The 25,574-nt window shown below is 41.0% G+C and overlaps 1 protein-coding gene across 1 annotated transcript; it reads right to left on the bottom strand.

Annotated features, from left to right (window-relative positions):
* On the bottom strand, positions 1-25,096 carry LOC141631015 (uncharacterized). Its single transcript, XM_074443743.1, has 5 exons — positions 24,884-25,096; positions 23,843-24,791; positions 1,534-1,773; positions 800-1,269; positions 1-732 (listed from the first exon to the last, which is right to left on the bottom strand). The coding sequence occupies exons 1-5, from the start codon at positions 25,094-25,096 to the stop codon at positions 1-3; spliced, it is 2,604 nt and encodes an 867-aa protein (XP_074299844.1).
* Between the last annotated feature and the right edge of the window lie 478 nt (positions 25,097-25,574).

Below are 25,574 nucleotides of genomic sequence, written 5' to 3'. Positions count from 1 at the left end.
CTATCTATCATAAGCCACCCAACCACAAGCTGCTTCGAGATTTCTTTCCCAGCTTGCATCAACCTTTACTCTGGTACCCCTACACTGGCCCTGCTTCCCAATCACGAAGAACGGGCGTCCTGCCTGTAGCTCCTTAGCGTCCTTCCTCCTAGGCATAGACCCCAACACCTGGTTGTTCTGCATCTTTTCCCATCTTTCCTCCTCAAGATTTAGTCCTTTCAGGCAATCCTGAACACTCAAAGCAAGGGTTCTAAAGAGGGTCAAGGGATCAACCTTCACCCCATTAAACATAACATTATTTCTTAACAGCCAGATTTGCCAAAGTGTAGCCATGAAATTGAGAACCCTTTCCTCCCCCTCCTCAAGGTTTGACAAGAAACGAACCCAATTTATAATCCAATCGCCAATGTTCAGCCCCAAAGCACTCTCTACTCTAATACCCAGCTCTGATCCTGCCCATATCCTAGCGGAGATATGACAATCCCTGAAGAGATGTTCCGACGTCTCCAGGTAATCCTCACTACCAGCACACAGACCACACCTAAAAGTCTCCCCAATCTTCCGTCTTTCAAACTCCTTACCTATTGGAAGCGTGTTGGTGATGATCCTCCATAGCAGGATCTTCCACATGGATGGGCCCGGGAGCTTCCAGAGTTTCGACTTACAGAAGTCTTTTCCTTTCTCATTTATCCTTGACCTGTCTTTCCAGGTTCCTTTATCTTCCATATACTCCTAAAAAACGATACCATACCCACTTTTAACAGTATATGACCCATCATCAGTGAGCGGCCAAAAAAACCTCATCCTTTATCCTGGAGCGACAAAAAGGAGTTGCTAGGATTTGCCTTGCCCAGTCCTCATTAAACAAGAAATTAACCAGATGAGCGTTCCAGTTTCCACCCGGGGAAAGTAAATCCTTTACCCGTAGGTCCCCCAAATGAAAGAACCGAGGTTCCAGGATACAATCCCGTGGTTCAGGTCTATGCCCATTAACCCAATTTTCATTCCAAATGTTAAGATTCGACTCGACTCCTGGTTTCCACCCTATCTTATCCATAATAAGTTCCAACCCATACTTGATACTACGCACCCCCCAAGACCCATTATTCCTGGATAATGGATAAGCTCCTTCCTTTACCTCATCTTTTCCGAAAATTTTCTTACGGAAGATCTTACCAAAATATGACTTGTCTCCTGAGATAAGTCTCCATCCATGCTTTGCCAAAAGAGCCTTATTTAAGCACTCCACATTTCTAATCCCTAAGCCTCCTTTACACTTAGGCATACTCATAAAGTTCTTACTACACCAATGGACCTTCTTACCCAATTTACACCCAGCCCATCAAAAATGTGACAAAATGGAATTAATTTTCCTTGCCACACTTACCGGTATTCGAAACACCGATAGAAAGTAATTTGAGAGATTTGATAAGACTGAGGAAATGAGAGTCAGTCGCCCAGCTGTAGAAAAAAAAATGCCATTCCAAGATGAAATACGCCTTGTAACATACTCAATAAGCGACTTAAAAATACCTTGCTTCGAGTCCTGAAATTCAGCCGGTATACCCAAATAATTTTCAATACCCGTACCCTTTCTTACACCGAAAATTTCCATAGTCCTCTTAGCCTTGGCTAAAGTTGTACTAGGGCTGAACAGAATGCCTGATTTATCCGAGTTCAAAACCTGCCCTGAAGCCTCACAGTACTTATCCATGATGCTTTTTAGATGACTGGCAGCATTATCCTTATCATGAAAGAAGAAAATCGAGTCATCTGCAAAAAACAGATGTGAAAGAGGTTTAACACCCCTGCAAAGCTGAATGCCCCTAATCTTACCCATATCAGTAGCATTTTCCACATTCGCCGCCAGCACTTCCATACACAAGATGAACAGAAATGGGGAAAGTGGGTCACCCTGGCGTAGACCACAACGTGGCTTGGACTGGGGCATTGGTGATCCATTAATGAGCACTTCATAGCTTACCGTTGAAACACAATTCATAATTAAGGTCACCATATTTTCCGGGAACCCGAATTTCAGCAGAACCGCTTCCAAGAAATCCCATTTGATTCTGTGGACAACGCCCGCGGGTTCTGCGTCCGCGGGATCCACACTAGGCATAATCCACTCGAGGTTCTTTCGAATCGAATTAAGACAAATTAGAGTCGCCACCAAGTTTTTTGGGAACTTGGAACCGTTCAAGTCAACTTTACACCTTTCATCGAAAAGCATAAAGCCAATCGACTACGAGTGATTAAAGATAAAGACTTGTACCCTATATCACTCGATTTGAATGACTCTCGTAATCCAATGGTATTTAGACGGATCCACAAACCATAGATCTTGAGTAAGGGGTGAGGGTACGTGTTAGGAAGCCCATAAGGACACCTAACCCCGCCCGTCGATAACGGCCTCTACTAAGTCAAGTGTCGGATTTCAAACAAGGTCATAGCTACTACGATATATGATATGCAAACATCGTTTTTAAAACCCTAACATGTGAAGTTTCTATGTCGATTTAGATGCAACTAAACTACCTTTGTCAAAGTTGAAATTTAGCATGTGGGTTGATTGATCTAACAAAATATAAACGAAACAAACAAGGCTTGATGGGAATGGGGGAGCCGTTGGGATCTACCCTATTACAACCTAGGCATTTCATGCCGACACAACGAGAAATTAAAGATACAACTCGATCTAAAATACAACGCTATACACAAAACCACACACGACACACTACACGGCCAACTCGGCCTAGGGAAACGTGCACAAGGGGGTGGCCCACGGCTTACATGACTCACGGCCTTGGGTCACTCCTCGTAATGCGTGCTTTCACTTAATCTTATCAAATTAGACATGGGGCTACGCACCAAAGCATGCATTAGCATAAATCGGGCCATGTTGCTTTAAACAACATGCGATTTACTACGCTCTTACATGCATTGGGGCACAACCATCTAACCAAACAAGACTTGAAAATTACAACTCGATGAACAAACTATAACTTACAAGCTACAAAACGACAAAGAACAAATGATATAAAACAAATGAAACAAGAAGAGGCACGGCCACCCTCACGGCCTAAAGCCATGTCCACCCTAGTTCCTAGGTTAGATTCATTAGTTAGATAGATTTGCGAAGCGATGCGGGATGTATATTAGAAAACGATGATAAACGAGGTCAGAAAGCTTTGCTTAAAACCGGGTGCACTACACGGCATAAAGGGTCGAATTAGGTCAATTTCGCTAATTAATTTAACTCATCGAGTGTTAATAAGAAGGTTCTAATCACGCACTCTTATACTAGCGAGAAATTAGGTGAAAAGAGAGATGCATTCAATTAGGTTATAGAATTGTTGGTCGATTTTAATGCTTGTGTCGAAGCACCCTAACATGTCTAATTAGGTTATTAAGTTGATTTAATACCGTCTAATTAAGTCATATGTTAACAATCAGAGGTCGAACTAATATGCGAACGGTCCTAGGGTAGGTCGAATTGAACGAAACAAACGAGGGGTCAAAAGCGAGGAACGAAGTTAGAATTCGTTTTATTAATGCCCTACCTTGAACACGAGGATATGTAAATGAGACGGGGGATACGACCGACTGATGTGGCGGATTTCTTTCCCATCTCAAGTCAACGCAGGTGTTCATGGTGGTACTTTAACTCATACTCGGACTAAACTAGTTTCATAGTTAACGATGTCAAACGATAAACAAAACGATAAACAATGTAAAACGAAACAATAAAAAACAAACATAAAAAGAACGAAATAAAAGGGAGAAGAGGAGGATTTGATGCACCCTCAACCTACATGTCTCGTTTACACCGTCTTGGGTCGTAATCGATGGTAGATTTTATCTCGAGAGGCCGTCGTCGACGAAGGAACAAAGCAACAACACGTTTTTTGTAAATCTGGACAGCAACTTTCAAACTGCAATTTATCTCTCGTTTCACGGTGAAAATTCGATTTAAAAGATGTTTTGAAAACTAGAAAGAGAGAAGAGCAGAGATCTTAAAACAATCCCTGCTCGTTTTGAGTTATTGGGCACGAAAAACGAGCACAAATAGAACTGGACAGACAGGAAAAGCCGCGAAAACAGAGCGTATAACACTCTGTTTTTCGAGGGGATTCGTGTACTCTCAAGGGCAATTTGGCTCGTAAATCTTTGCCTAAGATGTATATGGATGTTGTGTGGTTAATTTGGAACAAGATACTCGAATTTTAATGGAGGTTTGATGGTTGAACGAACGGTTTCGAAGAGGACACACAAACTGATTCTCAGTTTGTAAGTCGGTTTTGTCGAGGGTTTTTGAGAGGCAATTAGGGTTTGTTTCTGGAGTTTAAAGCTTGTAAGTGACGTTAGTATGTATGGAGAACTTAGATAAATGAATGTATGGTAAAGGGGGGTATTTATAAGGAGTTTCGAAGGGTAGAAGTAGGGCAACAAGCAGTCGGGCCTGTTTCGTATAGCTGCTGTCCATCAGCTATTTCGTGGGGTTTTTAGGGTTTGTATGGGGGTTTTCCTTGGTGTTTAAGATAAGATAATATGGGTAGGATACTAGGGTATGGTTTAGGGTTAATGGGCACGGGTTTAGGTGGTGTTTGGAGCGGGTTTTGGACTCGGGTTTGAGCACGCAAAACAGGGGGCCGCTTGTCTTTGTTTCGTTTTGGGGCCTGTTTTGGATGGAATTGTGGAAGTGTTTCGAGGTGGTATAGGTGCTGGGTTGTTGTGGGTAATGTGGAGCACGGTTTGGTGGTGATGGGTTGCGGGTTTGGACCAAGTTTGAGTCGGTTTAGAAGGGTTTTCGATGGGCTATACAAACACGGGTAAAGGAAGGAATTGGGCTGTGTTGGGGGGATGTTTGGAACGAGATTTGGGTAGGTTAAACAAAGGGTTTGGGGTAGTCTTTGGCTAAGAATCGAACGCGGGTTATGGGAGAGGAAGTTGGGTCGAAAGTGCATCGAAAATCGAGTCCAAATCAAGCATAAAACGAGCTCACAAATCGTGTGATTAAAACGAGTTTTCAACTTTCGAAATCGATTTTTCAAATCAAATAACACACTAAAATAAATGATTTTTCAAATCAAAAAAAATATATTTTATTTTCAATAAAATAAATTTAAGAAAATAAATTCAAATTAAAACAATAAAATGAACTCACTTTAAAAAAACATTTAATTTAAATATAATTTAAATTAATACTTCATCGACAACGCTCATTCTACATCGTAAAACGAGCCCAAATAATGACAATGACAACTAAAGGATACATGTGTCCTATCATCATCGGGTGTTTGTCGGGTTCTCTATAAATTCCAATATCGACGGATACGGGTATCTACAGAGCCCCCACTTTGACTGAGGCTTGGACAAGGCGAAAGTCAAAGTATACCCCAGGTCCCTCTCGACCTGAGGATTCTGCGGGTCGTTTATAGTCCATTAGACTTGCGTATATAAGCTCACCAGCCATAAGAAGATATCATACCTGAAACTTCGTTGGGGATTAACTCTTACTTCTGTTGTGTCAAATTATCGTTGTTGGTCGTCGACCCACAAAGTTGCATATATGATGGATTGAGCCTTATCCTTAGGCGCCTACGTATCCGTTTCTGACGGAATCAAACCCGCTTCGTAGTTCGGCCAGTGCTGACGCATGCCCAACGTTTATCATCTGCTGGCGTTTGTCCAAAATTCATCATCTGCTGACCTTTGCCCAAAATTTATCATCTGCTGGCGTTTGTCCAAAATGGGATGGGACTTTCCGAGGAGGTTGCCTCCGCTTTCATCATTTGCTTTCAGCTACGGAATTCGTCCATTTATTACTCTTGTAATTGAATTGAATTCTTGGTGGATGTCATCCTTTACATCTTGATAATGGTCTCTGAAGCCAACGCCAGAGTCCCTGATTTGATGGCTCTAAAGTCGAAGACTTTAGAGCCCCCAATTGAAGCATATCCTGCTATATTTGAAACATAGAAAATGTACGAGCAATAATCATCACATAAGCACATTTGGATCATCGATCCTAAAATTAGATCATTTGAAAGATTGGGCCATCGACCCGAAAATTGAATTTGAAAATTTTGAATAATTGGGTCATCGACCCGAATTTTGAATTTATCATCACTTAGAAATGTTGGGCCATCGACCCGAGGTTTGAAGTTGAAGTGTTGGAATGCTGGGTTGTCGACCTGAAATTGAATTTGAAAGACTGGGTCATCGACCAAATTTGAACTCGTTGAAGATTTTGAATAATTGGGCCATCGCCCCAAATTTTGAATTTGACATCCCTTACGATGTTGGGCCATCGACCCGAAATTTGAATTTGAAACGAATCATTTGGATGTTGGGTCGTCGACCCAAAATTTGATTTTGAACTTTGAGATTTGAACCTTGACTTGAAATGTACCACTACTTGGATAATCTATCCATAATTCGCAAAAAGTTTTGAAATTTCGGAACTCTGAAATATTTGGCATTTTGAAATCGAACCTTGACGGTGAGCAGAAATACGACTCGGACATTCTCAGTATGACCCGTAAATAACGTGGCGTAGCCCGCTACCGCAAAACAAAAAAGAAAATAAAACCGTAAGTGTGCACGAGTTTAAATTCAATTATTGACTTGTTGGGGGTAGAAAAGTAAATTGGCCAATCCGGCGCACCAAAATGGGAAATGAGAATCACAAGGTCGTCAACTTGGGATTGAGACATCGTATAACGTAGGCGTTCTCCCGAGGGCACCCGGGAATCAAGATGATCACTTGGTATTGACAAGGTGGATTAAACCCACGGAGCAAAAACATTGGCTTCGCCCAGACACTAAACACAGACTGATTTTATGAGAACACTTAGACATCACACATCACTCTTGTTGGGAACATTTTGTCACTCTTCTCCTCGCCTCCTTTCTTTTCAAATGTAGTATTCATCATTTCTTGCCACCGCCTTCTTTCTTTTCAGCGGGCTTTTACTATTTTTCTTCCACGCCTTCTTTCTTTTCAGCGGGTTTTTCATATTTTCTGTTCCCAACACAAACCTACATCTATATGACTCGGCATCTTTGCCTAAACCGTTCGATAAAGCTCATTCTGAAACTTGATACTATTCATCTGAACCTATATCCTCATCCTAGCCTACATCGAGTGCTAAGACCGACTCAAACAAAGGTGGCTTCATTTGGACTTTGTTAGGACCCGTAAGAAACCGACAAGATGACAACTTGGTTGATGAGTGGATTGAATCCCTTATTCTGAAGGACTGCCTACGTATTCGCGTGGAGCGAAATCAAATCCGACGTAGTTCGATCTTGGTGCATAAACATGGCATTTTTATTGTGTGTACATACTCAAAGGTTTCACCTAAGGTATCATGTCGTATCCTATTCTAGCTTGTAAGGTACCGTTGTATCCCGTGTCTAGGGTTGGTACAAAAGGTTTTGATTCTTTGGGATGTGGAGCTTGGTAAAAATAGGTTCGTAAGTTAAACCATCATTCTGAAGGTTCGCTTTGTGGTGCTAAGGCCAACAGCTATGGCTTATAACGTGGTTGGAAATGGTGTCTCAGGTTTGATGAAACCCGAGTACAAATGGGTTGGGAATCGATGTGGGTTCAAATTTCCATATCTGGACCCTAAAGGTCAAAATGTAACAAAGACAAGCGGAATGATTCTCAAAATGCCTGACTATCCCCTTGTAACCGTCTCAGGAAGGACTTAGAGGGTAAAGAGGTCACTACTTATGCTTTTGGGCTTCGCCCATTGAACCTCAACTATGGGTACTTGACTTGAATTCTGGCTTCCGTAATTTCAACATCTTTTTTCCTTTTTTCTTTTTCTTTCATCTTTTTTTCATTTTTCTTTTTTGTTTTTTCATTTTTTTTTTTCATTTTTCCAATTTTTCTCTTTTCTCATTTTTCATTCTTTTTCATCTTTTTTCTCTCTTTGAAAATGATCTTCTATTCATTCTCTTAGTCATAAATGGATACACCTTGAAAACTGGGCTTCGCCAACTAATTTGGGTAGGAACTAACAATTCCTTGTTAGAACGGGTTTATATCTTCTCTCTTCAAGATGGGATGATTTTGTTGGGGAAAAGGCTTGCCTTCCATCATCGATAGGGAAACAAGGAGCTAGTCCTGGTTTGTCATAGAATCATCTAAAAGCTTGTCACAAACATTGGTTCGAGATGGAGATTTTCTACCACCGCAGACAGGGGAATAGGTAAAGGAAATGTACACGGGATCCTAAAGTATCCTTGCATTTTGAAACGGGACATATTTCTACCCCGAGATGCCTTTGAGTGTCAGTGCATTTTATCATGTTTTCGGAATGATTGAGGATTGAAAACAAGAGATATTTGGAATTGAAACTGTAACTTTTGATTGGAAAGGCAATTGCTTAACAGACTCAAAGGAATGATTCCTAGGACACACCCTAGGTCATCGCGGGACAAACGACTCAACTTCAAGAAAAGAAAGTCCTAGACTCGACTCGACTAAGAAAAGAAAACAGATCCCGACTCATAATTTTTCAAATCTGGTCTTGAGCTTTCCCTTGTTCAGCCGTCAGCTTAGATGCTCGGTTCTAGTCCTTGATCCCTTCGATGGTCTGCCTCCATCCCGAGGTAGTCCTCTGAGGATCTACGCCAATGATGAAGGTTGGTGAATCGAATTGTCTTTTATTAACTTCGTTAACGAGAGGAGTACATTCTAGAGCAAGACTCCCGACTTGAATTTCATTCTTCGGGTTTGGCAAGAATTCAAAGCAATCCATAAATATTTTCCCGATAAACACTCCTTTCAAGTGACATGGGTGGATAAGATGGGAATAATCGACATTGTCTTCGACAGAAACAAAGTTGGCGTGATCGCCAAATGGATTCGTGATGTTATTGGGTTTAACAGTTGGGATCGGGAGCGTTCCATTCTCAATCATGTCCTGGATTTCGTGCTTCAGTCGATAGCACCTTTCAGTATCATGGCCTTTCCCTTGATGAAAGGCACAGTAGGCATTTGGTTTATACCATTTACCTTGTTGATCAGCGGGAGGGTCCAGAGTTGGACCAATAGGCTTCAGCTTTCCTTGGGCTATGAGCCTTTGGAGAGCGTATGTATAAGTGTATCCGATATCGGTGAATGCCCTAGGTGTTTGGCGCTGCGGCTTCTTCGATTGCCTTTCTAAGAGATTGATGGCTTCATCAATATGGGTCGTTGCTGGGGCTTTTGTCTTAGATGACGAGGCCCCTTGGTACCCTTTTGGCTTTTCAGCCTCTGCCCTTATGACATCATCTTCTACCTTTATCCCGATTCTTATCAATTCTTTGAAAGAGCCAAAATTCTGGTATTTCAGAGCATTGCGGTAAACAGGTCGTAGATTCTTCACGAACTTATCTACCATTTCAACTTCATCAGGCTTCTTGGCTAATTTCACGCTTTCAGCGCGCCATCTCGCAAGGAATTCAGTAAAGCCTTCTTTTTCTTTCTGTGTCATCACCTCCAATGTTCTTATGTTGGTTTGAATCTCGACATTGTCAAAGATAGTGCTTACGTAACTCCACCGTAATATCTTCGAAAGTAGGGAAGTTCTTAAGGTCCAGATTGTAGAACCACGCCTTCGGGTGTTCATCCAGAGATTGAGCGAAAATTTCAGAGAGCATGTCATCAGGTACTCCCTTCAGTGCTAAGTACCCCTTATAGGCCTTAACATGGTGGACCGGATCTTCTGTGCCCTTAAACTTTGGGATATCAGTGAGTACCATGTTTGTGGGCAACTTATCTCGAATCGGGCATAGGCCCTAGCATTTTCATAGTGGATGTTCTTCCCCTGGGAGAGTTTCAGACGGTCTTCGATGAACTTGAACCGTTTCTCCAGATCAGTCAGAGGTGGGGTAGATGAAGAGGAATCTTCACCCAGCTTGGATTCGATCACATCCATTCTTGCCATCATAAGGTTCACGGCCTTAGTGAGTTTGTTAAAAGCATCTTCCATTGCTTGACGTCGGGTTTTTGGCGGCCTTTCTACAAGAAAACCCTGAACTGAGTCAATATTCGAATGTAAGAGCCCCTGCACACTTAAGGACACGACACCAACTTGACTCAAACAAAAACTCGACTTGAGACGGATTAACCAAAAGGTTCGACTCACGGTTGGATTTAGACCTTGATTCATTTTGGACTCGACAAACGACACGATCCGAACCATCATAATTCGGTTCTAACCCGGACTCGGTGTGACTAAACCCGTGATTGGACTAACATAGCCCATAGGTTCGCATGAAACGTCCACAATGGCCTAGCTTGGGCGTTTCTGTGGACTATCCTAGACAAAAAGGTGGACCAACATGACTCGAATCCCAAGAGGTGAGCTTGGGCGACCCAACAAGGTCGGGTTCTAGACTCTCGGGGTAAAACACGCCTAGCCTAACACGGCCAGGGCCCGGACACGACTCGACGCATTTCATGCTTGGTTAAGGTTCGAGAAATATTTTGGATTGAATTTGAAAAAAAAAAACGAATGATCGATTTGAAAATGAGATTTGAAATGGGCAAATCATGCTATATAAAAAGCTTATTTTGGGCCGAAAAATCTAGTCCTACTTGGGCAGCATTCCGCGTTTTTAAAACCATGCTATTTTGAAAGTAAGTTGTTCAAAAGTTCAGTTTTGAAATCGATACGGAAAATTTGAAAAGACTCGGGAAATTCATTTCGCACATTGTCATTCTCATGTTAGAAGGATGTATGCTCCTAGACATCTTTAAGTCTCGGCAAGTCTTCTACAAGAAGGTCTATGCCCTCCATCCTTTTTGGGTCTTATAGAGCAAGGGCCTTTAGGTAGAGTACCTAGAATAGCATCCCCACCATCAAGAACCACGGCGAGGAGGAGCGGAAGCAAGCAATGTGCAAGTTCCTGGCATAGTGGGACGTCGCCCCTCACGCATCACAAAGAAACGCTGGGACGGCCCGGGAAAGTCCTTAAGGGTTTATGCATGAATCGTAGCACTATGAGTAATGTTTTACTTTCCAATACTTTGTTTTCAAGTTTCACCTCGGAGGAAAAGACCCTAGAAACAAAGTGTAACTAGTCCTCTTTTCCCCAGCGGAGTCGTCAAACTGTGGACAAGGCCGCGGGATCTGCGTCCGCGGGATCCACACTAGGCATAATCGACTCGAGGTTCTTTCGAATCGAATTAAGACAAATTAGAGTCGCCACCAAGTTTTTTGGGAACTTGGAACCGTTCAAGTCAACTTTACACCTTTCATCGAAAAGCATAAAGCCAATCGACTACGAGTGATTAAAGATAAAGACTTGTACCCTATATCACTCAATTTGAATGACTCTCGTAATCCCATGGTATTTAGACGGATCCACAAACCATAGATCTTGAGTAAGGGGTGAGGGTACGTGTTAGGAAGCCCATAAGGACACCTAACCCCGCCCGTCGATAGCGGCCTCTACTAAGTCAAGTGTCGGATTTCAAACAAGGTCATAGCTACTACGATATATGATATGCAAACATCGTTTTTAAAACCCTAACATGTGAAGTTTCTATGTCGATTTAGATGCAACTAAACTAACTTTGTCAAAGTTGTAATTTAGCATGTGGGTTGATTGATCTAACAACATATAAACGAAACAAACAAAGCTTGATGGGAATGGGGGAGCCGTTGGGATCTACCCTATTACAACCCAGGCATTTCATGCCGACACAACGAGAAATTAAAGATACAACTCGATCTAAAATACAACGCTATACACAAAACCACACATGACACACTACACGGCCAACTCGGCCTAGGGAAACGTGCACAAGGGGGTGGCCCACGGCTTACATGACTCACGGCCTTGGGTCACTCCTCGTAATGCGTGCTTTCACTTAATCTTATCAAATTAGACATGGGGCTACGCACCAAAGCATGCATTAGCATAAATCGGGCCATGTTGCTTTAAACAACATGCGATTTACTACGCTCTTACATGCATTGGGGCACAACCATCTAACCAAACAAGACTAAGGTTTTTGAAGAAGTTTTGACTCGATAAAAGTAAAACAAAACTTGAAAATTACAACTCGATGAACAAACTATAACTTACAAGCTACAAAACGACAAAGAACAAATGATATAATGTTGGGGTTGGTGTCCTTAACAGTTAGTGCAAGGACTTATAAACCTCTAAAAGGATCAAAGGGTATACTTTGTATCATAATCAGTTGATCCACGTTTATCAATAACGGTTGGCTTGCTAGATAAGTTTGACGTTATTGTCATACAGATGGCGGTGATCAACTGGTCCCTAAAAGTCACACCTATAGGATACGTCTTGAGTGATGTGACGGTATGAAAATACAAATCATGTAGATGCCAAATCGACTAACCAGCTTAGTCCGAGTTATTTGATTAATAATTAGTCAAAATATGATGTTGAGATATTATATTTAATACGGATTAAATATCATGGGCTAAAGGCGAATTAACTATTAATTCAAAATTAAATATAAACGATTTATATTTAATTAAATGTATATTGAATATAATTATACAATATCGCTTTTTATCGGACACGAATTAATAATTCAGCTAACCCGTATTATTAGCCGATGCCTTAATTTCCGATAACCGATAATGCTTATAATATAAACCCGTCATATACATTTTAGCATTTGCGAATCGGACCTCGAGCTAAAATTAAGAGGAAGTGGAAGCCCACTTCCCCATGCATGCACTCGTCCTTGAACCAAACAAAAGGAGAGACTCCTCTCCTTTTGACCTAGACAATTTCATTTGCGAAAAAACTAGGGTTTTGAAGAGCATTCTCCTCTCGAAAACCCGAGATCTCTCATCTCGACAAAACTCACATCGCTTCTCCCTATATTGCAAGGCAATCGGAGAACACTGTTCTAGCACAAGGGCATATCTCGGACAAAGTCTTGGGTGTAACGATTAGGAGGAAATCGCTTTGATTTCTCGTTTTTACGCCGCAATTTAAAGGACCCGAGGTTATTTCTATACATTAATCATTTCATTGTGTTTATCGTTTTATGACTATAAATTGCATGTCTAAATTTACGTTATAGTCCTGCAATTAAAGGGTAGTATACGGATATTAACCTACAAGTGGTATCGTGAGCGAGGCCACGTGAATTTTTCATGTGTTTTTCATAAAACGTTTTTGAAACGATGATTTTCTGCTTTGAAAACCGTGCCTAGTATACACGGCAGTTTTTTTTCAAACCGTGTCATGTATTACACGGTAATTTCATGTTTTTTCGATTTGGTTTTTGCATATTGTTGTTTTATACCGAGATTATAACAATATGTCATGTTTTGTCAATTGTCAAATTTGTTTTAATGCGTTTTTGATCATATTTGCAATTGATTTTGTCTCAAATATGTTTTCACGAGGGTTTTGGATTTTCCCAGAGATTTTTGCACTGATCGACCATGTTTTTAATCGATCGAGTGGCTTTTCTCAGATAATTTTTGCTCGATCGAGTCCCTGCTGTACTCGATCGACCCTGTTCCAAATTTTTTGCTTGATCGAGTCCTTGCTGTACTCGATCGACCTGCTTTCAAAACCCCTCTGCTCGATCGAGTTGTCCTCGTACTCGATCGAGTAGTTTTGCTGATATAGGTACACGATCGACCTCCGCTTTAGTCGATCGAGCACCTCCTGGTTAGCATACCTCTCGATCGACTTGCGTTCGATCGATCGAGTTTCCCTCCCCGTCCCTCGATCGAGCACTTATGTCCCTGGATCGAGGGATTTCGTCTTTAACAGCTTTGAAAATTTGTTTCTTTTGATTTAAATTTTCTTTTGGCTTAAATATGTACTTTATACGGATATAGTACACTCGCTTAATAGTGAATTGATTCACTCACGTACCATATAGTTGTTTTAAAGCGTCTTTAAAATGACGGATTATAATGGATTAAAATTAAATGATAGAAGCGGTTTTATCACATGAATTTTAATCATTAAAAGGTGGTTTGGATAAATTTAACATAATTACGGAATTATGTCACGAATGAATTTTTTTTTAGTTGATGCTTTTTTATTTATCGTTAATTTATGAATGCCGTGAATGCCTTTTAATTACGTATTTAATTTTTACAATTGATTGTAACTTAGTGTGGCCTTAGTAGAACGTGTTACCGTAATGATGGAACACGGTCTTGGTTGTATTTTGAGATCTTGTATCTCCGTTTTGGATTTTTCACTTGTAATTACAGTTTTAATTAGAATGTAAATAGGTTTATATTTTGTAATTATAAATTTGTAATTTTTGAGAAGACCAAAGATGGAGACCGATGCTCACTCCCGCTACTTGGATCAAGATGGAACATCAAGACAAGCTTTTCGGGTCCAACGGTGGATTCCAAAGTTGTATTATGTTCTTTTACTAGGATAGGCCACACTAGGAAATTTTTTATTTACGTATTGCATTACTTTATTTATTCATTGTTACGATAATTTGCATCATTTTCCGCCTAAAACCAAACCACCTAATTATTACATGAAAACTGACACATATAGAGGTCACGAGTTAGTTTTCTTTGACATTCGTATGTCACACGATCATGTTAAGCCATCACCCAAATTAATTCATTCACGCAGACGCTAGTTATTCGTTCACTTAAAATGAATTATAATTTAGTTGATGGGATCTTCCTCGTATAAACAAAAATTGAGAACGATCTTTATAGGTCAAACTCCAATGAGTCCCTTCTTCGTCGGTAGGCATACTATGACCCCTTCTACGTCGGGTAAGTTGGAACCGATTGACCTATTTTATCTCAACACTATGGTCACTCGTACGATCCTGTGACTATGGTGGACTATAGATAGGATTTACGGAAATCTATCGACCAAGAGTTCTTCCTAAGAATTAGCTAAACAAATTGGCTTATCGCTTTACAGAAATTGAGTCTTGGGATCACTTGTATCATTCTTGAGGGAGATCAATTATGCAAGTGGGAGAGTCTACATGTTTAAAATGAATTTTAAAATAGACTTAAATCACCTCGATGAGTTGCTTATTTCGTTTTGTTTTTCCTTCTTTTTCGGTGTAGATCACGTATTAAACTCGCTAAACATCAAATGGTCGGTTCAAGTGATAACCCAATGCCAAGTGCCACATTGGACCGTGAGTCCTGGCTTAGGATCTTCATGAGTCGGATGAATCGCCTACTCGATCAAGAATGACGGATCCAACTTCGCGGACTGGGAGGCGGCATTACGGAATGCCGCCGCCGACGGAAAGCTCGGATATCTGCTTTAGCCCATGCCGTTAAACCCAGGCCCCACGGCCGAATAAACGAGATCGACAAGTATAACGATTTCGCTTTAGAAGCGGGTGCGGTAAAGAACGTACTTATTTTTGCAATGGAACCCAATTTGCCGAAACGCTTCATAGCCCATGGTGCAAACAAGATTTTCACCACGCTCACTAAGGAATTCTCGAAAGCACCGAGAATCGTGACCTATGAGCATACCACTCGCTTCTTTGATGCGAGACTCCGAAGGGCCAACCGGTTAGCCCACACATTCTCGATGATTGAGAATGTCGAGAAACTCGAGACCTTTAACTCGTAACATCGCAAAGAATATTGTTATCGACCGTATTCTTCACTCACTCCACGATGGTTATTCGCAATTCAGAGCGAATTACTATATGAATGATTTGAAGAAAACTCCCCATGAATTGCACTCCCTCCTCGTACAGACCGAGAAGGACATGAAGTTCAGTGGGAGTTCGAAACAAGATGTTCTCGTTGTGTCAAACAAAGGGAAAGGTAAGGGCAAAGCTCAAAAAACCTAACAAAGGGTAAGGCGAAGTTCAAGAAGTCGGGTTCAGGTAAGAGTGGTCCTGGTGAGGCGAGTAACTCATCGAGCACGACAAAGAGCAAGAGTGAAAACATGGAATGCCATCATTGCCACAAGACTGGGCATTGGAGACGCACATGTCCTGTTTATCATGAGGACTTAAAGGCAGGTCGTGTTAAGCCTGTTGGTATGTCTTCTCTCTCTTCTACTTTTATTCATATGATTGAGATTAACCACGCAAGTTACTTTAACTTGGGTACTTGATACTGGTTGTGGTTCTCATCTGTGTAATCATGTGCGGGGGCTCCGAAACATCGAACCCCTCGTAAAGGGTGAGGTGGACCTGCGTGTTGGGAATGGAGCAAGAGTAGCTGCCATCTCCAAGGGGACATATGTGATCCAGCTTCCAAGCGGATTTGAGTTATCATTATGTGATTGCTATTATGTTCCTAGTCTTTCAAAAACATTATTTCGGTTTAAACTTGATAAACTTGGTTTTTCATTTGTAATAGAAAACAATGCTTGCATTTTCTCATTACACGATATGATTTACTGACAAGGCGTCTCCATGAACGGAATTTATGTTTTAGATCAGACCAACGAAATATTACACGTAATGAATAAAAAGTTAAAGGTTGGTGACAAAGATCAAACGTATCTATGGCACCGCCGTATGGGACACATTAATGAGAAACGCGTAAAAACAGACTCATCAAACATGGAGCTATCTCGGCCTTTGATTTTCAATCATTTGGCACGTGTGAATCATGTCTCATCGGTAAGATGACTCGTATTTCCTTCAAAGGTGTTGGAATGCGCGCTGCTGACCTATTAGGACTCATACACACGGATGTATGTGGCCCTATGTCAATCACCGCACGAGAAGGCTATAGGTATTTCATCACTTTCACGGATGATTTAAGTAGATATGGCTATGTCTACTTAATGAAGCATAAAAGTGAATCCTTTGAGAAATTCAAAGAATACCAAAATAGGGTACAGAACCTACTTGGTAGAAAGATAAAAACACTACGTTCAGATCGTGGTGGCGAGTATCTTTCTCACGAGTTTGATCAACACCTTAAAGACTGGATCGCCCTACGCTTAACTCCACCGGAACACCTCACCTGAATGGTGTGTCCGAACGGAGAAATCGAACACTACTTGATATGGTTCGATCCATGATGAGTCACACGGTTTTACCCGATTCATTATGGGGTTATGCTCTTTGTCACCGCTCTAATACTTAACCGAAGTCCGTCTAAAGTCTGTTGACAAAACTCCATATGAACTATGGAAGGAACGGTCCCTAACTTGTCCTTTATACGGGTTTGGGGCTGCGAGGCTTATGTCAAGTGGAGACCTGAAGATAAGCTCGGCCCGCGATCGGTCAAGACATACTTTATAGGTTATCCTAAAGGATCACGTGGTCATTACTTCTATTCGCCAACCGAACAACGTGTTTTTGTTGCGGCTAGTGCGACATTCTTAGAGAAGGAATTTCTCGAGAATGCAAAGAGTGATAGAACCTTCGACCTGTCGGAGATTCCAGAACCAAATACCGAGCAACTATTGGAGGAACCTATTCCTTCAATCCCGGCTGCGGTGAACATTCCTGAGGAACCTAGGAGGTCGGGAAGAGTCTCTATTCCTCCGGACAGATACATCGGTATGGTCGAGGAACATGACATAGATGACGTTCTACTCTTAACGAGTAGTGAACCCGCAACCTATAAAGGTGCCATGACTAGTTCTGACTCGAAACTATGGCTTGAGGCCATGCAATCCGAGATGGACTCCATGTATGAGAACAACGTGTGGGATCTTGTTGACTTACCTGCTAAGGTTCGTCCCCTTCAATGCAAATGGCTTTACAAGATAAAGCATTCTGTGGAAGGTCAGCAAGATATCTACAAAGCACGACTAGTTGCAAAAGGTTTCACCCAAGTGCCAGGTTTGCACTACGATGAGATTTTTGCACCCGTAGTTATGCTGCGTTCCATTCGGATTATCTTAGCGATCGCTGCTTTTCATGACTATGAAATTTGGCAAATGGATGTGAAAACCGCCTTCTTAAACGGCTTTTTGGAGGAAGAGTTGTACATGGTACAACCCGAAGGTTTCATCGATCCTGAACATCCTAAGAAAGTGTGCAAGCTTAAGCGTTCCATTTATGGACTTAAGCAAGCATCTCGGAGTTGGAATCATCGGTTCGACCAAGTGATAAAAGAAAATGGATTTACTCGATCGGTCGAGGAACCATGTCTATATATCAAGTCGAGTGGGAGCAAGATTGTCTTCCTAATATTGTATGTTGACGACATACTCCTGATTGGGAATGACATACCTCTCTTAACTTCGGTGAAAGTATGGTTGAAGAACCATTTCCAGATGAAAGATCTGGGAGAGGCACAAAGAATTCTAGGCATCCGCATCTATCGAGATAGATCACGACGGATGTTATCTCTCGATCAGAGTCTTACATAGACAAAGTCCTAGAGAGATTCAAAGATGACTAACTCCAAGAAGGGGTTCCTTCCTATGTCTCCAGGGGTGCATTTGAGCAAGTCTCAGGCACCAGAGACACCGGAAGAGAAAGAGCGCATGGCACGGATACCTTATGCCTCGGCAATAGGATCTATCATGTATGCCATGATATGCACACGTCCGGACGTGGCATATGCATTGAGTATGACAAGTCGATTCCAACAGCAACCAGGTGAACCACATTGGTTGGCTGTCAAGAACATTCTTAAGTACCTCCGGAGGACTAAAGATTGGGCATTGACTTATGGAGGCTCTCAAACGCTATGCGCAACCTTCTGTGAGATGCTAGCTTCCAAACGGATCGTGATGACTCGAAATCTCGGTCGGGATTCGTTTTTACTCTTAATGGCGCTGCAGATCACCGAAGAGTTCGAAACAAATCATGTTACAAGAGATTCTACGATCGAGTCCGAGTACTATGCCGCGTCTGAAGCTACAAAGGAAGCGATATGGATGCGTCAATTCTTACATGGGCTATCTGTAGTGCCTAGTTCGAATGACCCGATCACCATCTATTGCGACAATAGTGGTGCCATCTTCCAAGCTAAGGAGCCAAAGTCTAGCAACAAGTCTAGACATGTACAACGGAAAGCTCATCTAATCCGGGATTACGTGGAGCAAAAGACAGTAGTGATAGAAAAGATTGCTACAGATGACAACATAGCAGATCCTCTCACTAAAGCATTACGACAAGATAAGCATGAAGGGCACGTTAATTCCATGGGAATCAAACGTGTTCCTAAGTTGTAGTACTCTTTTATGGATCAGATTCATTCTCCTTTGTACTCTATACGACATCATCGTTTTGATATTTTATATATATATATTTTGTTTTTCATGTGGAATTGTACGACGATTTTGAACACCACAAAGTGAACTGAACAAACATCATATATTGTTAGTCCTTAATTGCCCACATGAGCTGATAACTCTGGCAATTATTTTGTGACGTTGGTTGATGGTGGGTTCAACGAGCCATAAGTCAACCGGTTGACTGACCAATCACAGAGGCGATTTATACGGATATTTCGTAGGACACCATTGTGACATCGACGTGGAGTCCTAAATGTTTTATAACATTCGTTGCCCGGTCGTGGATAGGACTTCCATGGTGATCCTTAGAGTCGAATCTCTTGACTATCGACTGTCTCTTGAGACTAAGGCATTTTGGGTGACTTTGGTTTCTTTCTCACGGTCATCCGTAACAGGGGGCCAAGTAGATTTTTTTCTGGGTCATTTCATGCTGTGCTTAGATCGGAAGGAGTCGAGTTGAAGGAAATATTCAACCTTTATCGTACTCGATATTTCTCGGGGCCACTCGAGGAGTCAGAATCGAAATGCATGGCCATGCTCGGATACGGATTCGTTTTATCAGTTAAGTTACTCTCTAGTCGGGGAAACCACTCTAGATACAGATCGATTGTAAAATACGACCTTTGCGGATCCAGATCTGCAAATTGTTTTACATTGAGTGGGAGAAATTTTTAAATGAATATGAGAATCGGTTATCGCACATACACTTGTACGGACAAGTGGGAGTTTGTTGGAGCTTGTGTCCTCCAGTTAGTGCGGATAACGTCATTGCACATGCACTTGTACGGACAAGTGGGAGCTTGTTGGGGTTGGTGTCCTTAACAGTTAGTGCAAGGACTTATAAACCTCTAAAAGGATCAAAGGGTATACTTTGTATCATAATCAGTTGATCCACGTTTATCAATAACGGTTGGCTTGCTAGATAAGTTTGACGTTATTGTCATACAGATGGCGGTGATCAACTGGTCCCTAAAAGTCACACCTATAGGATACGTCTTGAGTGATGTGACGGTATGAAAATACAGTCATGTAGATGCCAAATCTGACTAACCAGTTAGTCTGAGTTATTTGATTAATAATTAGTCAAAATATGATGTTGAGATATTATATTTAATACGGATTAAATATCATGGGCTAAAGGCGAATTAACCAGTTAATTCGTAAAATTAAATATAAACGATTTATATTTAATTAAATGTATATTGAATATAATTATACAATACTGCTTTGTCGGACACGAATTAATAATTCAGCTAACCCGTATTATTAGCTGATGCCTTAATTTCCGATAACCGATAACAGTTTATAATATAAACCCGTCATATACATTTTAGCATTTGGCGAACTGGACCTCGAGCTAAAATTAAGAGGAAGTGGAAGCCCACTTCCCCATGCATGCACTCGGTCCGGCCGAACCAAACAAAAGGAGAGACTCCCTCTCCTTTTGACCTAGACAATTTCATTTGCAGAAAAACTAGGGTTTTGAAGAGCATTCTCCTCTCAAAACCCGAGATCTCTCATCTCGACAAAACTCACATCGCTTCTCCCTATATTGCAAGGCAATCGGAGAACACTGTTCTAGCACAAGGGCATATCTCGGACAAAGTCTTGGGTGTAACGATTAGGAGGAAATCGCTTTGATTTACTCGCCTTTACGCCGCAATTTAAAGGACCCGAGGTTATTTCTATACATTAATCATTTCATTGTGTTTATCGTTTTATGACTATAAATTGCATGTCTAAATTTACGTTATAGTCCTGCAATTAAAGGGTAGTATACGGATATTAACCTACAAGCAGTATTGTATAATTATATTCAATATACATTTAATTAAATATAAATCGTTTATATTTAATTTTACGAATTAACTGGTTAATTCGCCTTTAGCCCATGATATTTAATCCGTATTAAATATAATATCTCAACATCATATTTTGACTAATTATTAATCAAATAACTCAGACTAACTGGTTAGTCGATTTGGCATCTACATGATCAGTATTTTCATACCGTCACATCACTCAAGACGTATCCTATAGGTGTGACTTTTAGGGACCAGTTGATCACCGCCATCTGTATGACAATAACGTCAAACTTATCTAGCAAGCCAACCGTTATTGATAAACGTGGATCAACTGATTATGATACAAAGTATACCCTTTGATCCTTTTAGAGGTTTATAAGTCCTTGCACTAACTGTTAAGGACACCAACCCCAACAAGCTCCCACTTGTCCGTACAAGTGCATGTGCAATGACGTTATCCGCACTAACTGGAGGACACAAGCTCCAACATATAAAACAAATGAAACAATAAGAGGCACGGCCACCCTCACGGCCTAAAGCCACGTCCACCCTAGTTCCTAGGTTAGATTCATTAGTTAGATAGATTTGCGAAGCGATGCGGGATGTATATTAGAAAACGATGATAAACGAGGTCAGAAAGCTTTGCTTAAAACCGGGTGCTCTACACGGCCTAAAGGGTCGAATTAGGTCAAGTTCGCTAATTAATTTAACTCATCGAGTGTTAATAAGAAGGTGCTAATCACGCACTCTTATACTAGCGAGAAATTAGGTGAAAAGAGAGATGCATTCAATTAGGTTATAGAATTGTTGGTCGATTTTAATGCTTGTGTCGAAGCACCCTAACATGTCTAATTAGGTTATTAAGTTGATTTAATACCGTCTAAATAAGTCATATGTTAACAATCAGAGGTCGAACTAACATGCGAAGGGTCCTAGGGTAGGTCGAATTGAACGAAACAAACGAGGGGTCAAAAGCGAGGAACGAAGTTAGAATTCGTTTTATTAATGCCCTACCTTGAACACGAGGATATGTAAATGAGACGGGGGATACGACCGACCGATATGGCGGATTTCTTTCCCATCTCAAGTCAACGCGGGTGTTCATGGTGGTACTTTAACTCATACTCGGACTAAACTAGTTTCATAGTTAACGATGTCAAACGATAAACAAAACGATAAACAATGTAAAACGAAACAATAAAAAACAAACATAAAAAGAACGAAATAAAAGGGAGAAGAGGAGGATTTGATGCACCCTCAACCTACATGTATCGTTGACACCGTCTTGGGTCGTAATCGATGGTAGATTTTATCTCGAGAGGCCGTCGTCGACGAAGGAACAAAGCAACAACACGTTTTTTGCAAATCTGGACAGCAACTTTCAAACTGCGATTTCTCTCTCGTTTCACGGTGAAAATTCGATTTAAAAGATGTTTTGAAAACTAGAAAGATAGGAGAACAGAGATCTTAAAACAATCCCTGCTCGTTTTGAGTTATTGGGCACGAAAAACGAGCACAAACAGAACTGACAGACAGAAAGTAATAAAACGGCCCAGAGTGTATAACACTCTGTTTTTCGAGGGGATTCGTGTACTCTCAAGGGCAATTTGGCTCGTAAATCTTTATCTAAGATGTAGATGTATGTTGTGTGGTTAATTTGGAACAAGAAACTAGAATTTTAATGGAGATTTGATGGTTGAACGAACGGTTTCAAAGAGGACACACAAACTAATTCTCAGTTTGTAAGTCGGTTTTGTCGAGGGTTTTTGAGAGGCAATTAGGGTTTTTTTCTGGAGTTTAAAGCTTGTAAGTGACGGTAGTATGTATGGAGAACTTAGAGAAATGAATGTATGGTAAAGGGGGGTATTTATAAGGAGTTTCGAAGGGTAGAAGTAGGGCAACAAGCAGTCGGGCCTGTTTCGTATAGCTACTGTCCATCAGCTATTTCGTGGGATTTTTAGGGTTTGTATGGGGGGTTTGCTTGGTGGTTAAGCTAAGATAATATGGGTAGGATACTAGGGTATGGTTTAGGGTTAATGGGCACGGGTTTAGGTGGTGTTTGGAGCGGGTTTTAGACTCGGGTTTGAGCACGCAAAACAGGGGGGGCTGCTTGTGCTGTTTCGTTTTGGGGCCTGTTTTGGATGGACTTGTGGAAGTGTTTCGAGGTAGTATAGGTGTTGGGTTGTTGTGGGTAATGTGGAGCACGGGTTGGTGGTGATGGGTTGCGGGTTTGGACCAAGTTTAAGTCGGTTTAGAAGGGCTTTCGATGGGCTATACAAACACGGGTAAAGGAAGGAATTGGGCTGTGTTGGAGGGATGTTTGGAACGAGATTTGGGTGGGTTAAACAAAGGGTTTGGGGTAGGCTTTGGCTAAGAATCGAACGCGGGTTATGGGAGAGGAAGTTGGGTCGAAAGTGCATCGAAAATCGAGCCCAAATCAAGCATAAAACGAGCTCACAAATCGTGTGATTAAAACGAGTTTTCAACTTTCGAAATCGATTTTTCAAATCAAATAACACACTAAAATAAATGATTTTTCAAATCAAAAAAAATATATTTTATTTTCAATAAAATAAATTTAAGAAAATAAATTCAAATTAAAACAATAAAATGAACTCACTTTAAAAAAACATTTAATTTAAATATCATTTAAATTAATACTTAAATAACAACGCTCATTCTACATCGTAAAACGAGCTCAAATAATGACAATGACAACTAAAGGATACATGTGTCCTATCATCATCGGGTGTTTGTCGGGTTCTCTATAAATTCCAATATCGACGGATACGGGTATCTACAGATTCTATCATAAGCCTTACTCATATCAGCCTTGAAAGCACACTTACCATGTTTTCCTTTCTTATTACTTGTTATGTAATGAATCGCCTCATGAGCCAAGAGGATATTATCACTAATGAGTCTTCCTGGGAGGAAAGCATTTTGAAAGTCACTAACCAAAGAACTCATGACCTTTGAAATCCTGTTGGTGATACATTTAGACACAATGCGCATGAACACATTACAAAGACTTACAGGCCTGTAATCAAACACCACCTCCGGGTTTTCCAGCTTAGGGATTAGCGCAAAGAAAGTCCTATTCAACTCCCTTAAAGTCCTACCCGAATTTAAGGTAGATAACACCGCCGCAGTAAAGTCTTTTTTGATGAAAAACCAGCATTTTTGAAAGAAGCAAGCCGGGATACCATCGGGCCCAGGTGATTTCATACCCCCCATCTGGAACACAGCGCAACGTACTTCTTTAGCCGTGAAGGGTTTCTTTAAGAAGTCAATCTTATCTTGCGGGACTGCCTTCTTCACATGTTGCAAAATGTCATCATAGTCATGAACATCACAGCTCTCCCCCAAGTTTGTACCCTCCTTGTACAACCTCTTAAACGTGCATTGGAATTCATTGCCTATCATATCCGGGTCATAAATCCAAACCCCATTCGTCCCCTTAATACCATGGATATAATTTCTCCCAGCCCTTCCTTTAACCCAATTAAAGAAAAATCTTGTACACGTATCTCCATCCGCCATCCATTTCACTTTAGCCCTTTGTCTCCAAAAGATAGAGACCGCTTTTGCAAAATCCTTAACTTCATCATTTACCCTTGTATACATTTCATCCCCCTCCCCTGCAATAGCTATGTTCATACCCTCTTCAAGTCGCTTGTCAAAATCATCCCATTTTCCCATCCACTCATCTTGTTTATCGATGGCCCATTTTTTAACCGTAGAACGAACTCGTGTTAATTTCCTAGCAACTTGAAAGTTTGGAGAACCCACATCCCGCTGCCCCAAGCCGAACGCACCCGTTCCAGGCATTCCTCATTGTCTAATGCCCACGCGTCCAACTTATAGGGCCGTTTCCCTTCATTTTTTACAAGTTGTAAATTCACTTCAATTGGTGCATGGTCAGAAATCTGAATTGGGTAATGCTTAATACCAGAGTCTGGGAAAAAACTCAGCCAATCCCTAGACCCCAAAGCCTTATCAATCCTCTCATACACTCTTTCATCTCCTTTACGGTTGTTACACCAAGTAAATCTAGGACCTTTAAAGGGAATGTCCATCAACTCATTCCTTATCTTCCACATGTTAAAGAAACTAGCTCCTCTAATAGGTCCTTGAGATTTACTTACTTTGTCACACTCCATATCAACTTGATTAAAATCTGTTGGAAACTAATTCAAAGTTGACTACTATTATTTAGGATCATGTGGTAAATGGTAGTCATGGTCATCAGTTGTTAGAGTATTTTTAGGAGTCAATAAGTTGAGTGGGTAGTTCCTAAATTATAGATTAGTGGCCTAATGTTGTGGGTTAGTTCCTTATTTTCAGTTTAAGAAGTTGTGGTCTTATTAGTATAAATAAGACTTACTTTGTAATCATTTAATCATCTCAATACAAAATCTTCCTGTTTTGCTCTAATAAGTGGTAGATTCATGTTTAGAGTAGAGGTAAGTATACTCACAATTTCCACGTGGCCTGGATACCGCTGTGACTTGTGAGCCTGTGACCATATTGCATGTATATCTCTGCATTTTTAATTGTAGGAGTTCCTAAACACGGTTC

The sequence above is a fragment of the Silene latifolia genome, chromosome Y (genome assembly GCF_048544455.1).
Source record: "Silene latifolia isolate original U9 population chromosome Y, ASM4854445v1, whole genome shotgun sequence".
In the NCBI taxonomy this organism is placed as follows: Eukaryota; Viridiplantae; Streptophyta; class Magnoliopsida; order Caryophyllales; family Caryophyllaceae; genus Silene; species Silene latifolia.
This window is presented reverse-complemented; position numbering and strand designations above follow the sequence as displayed.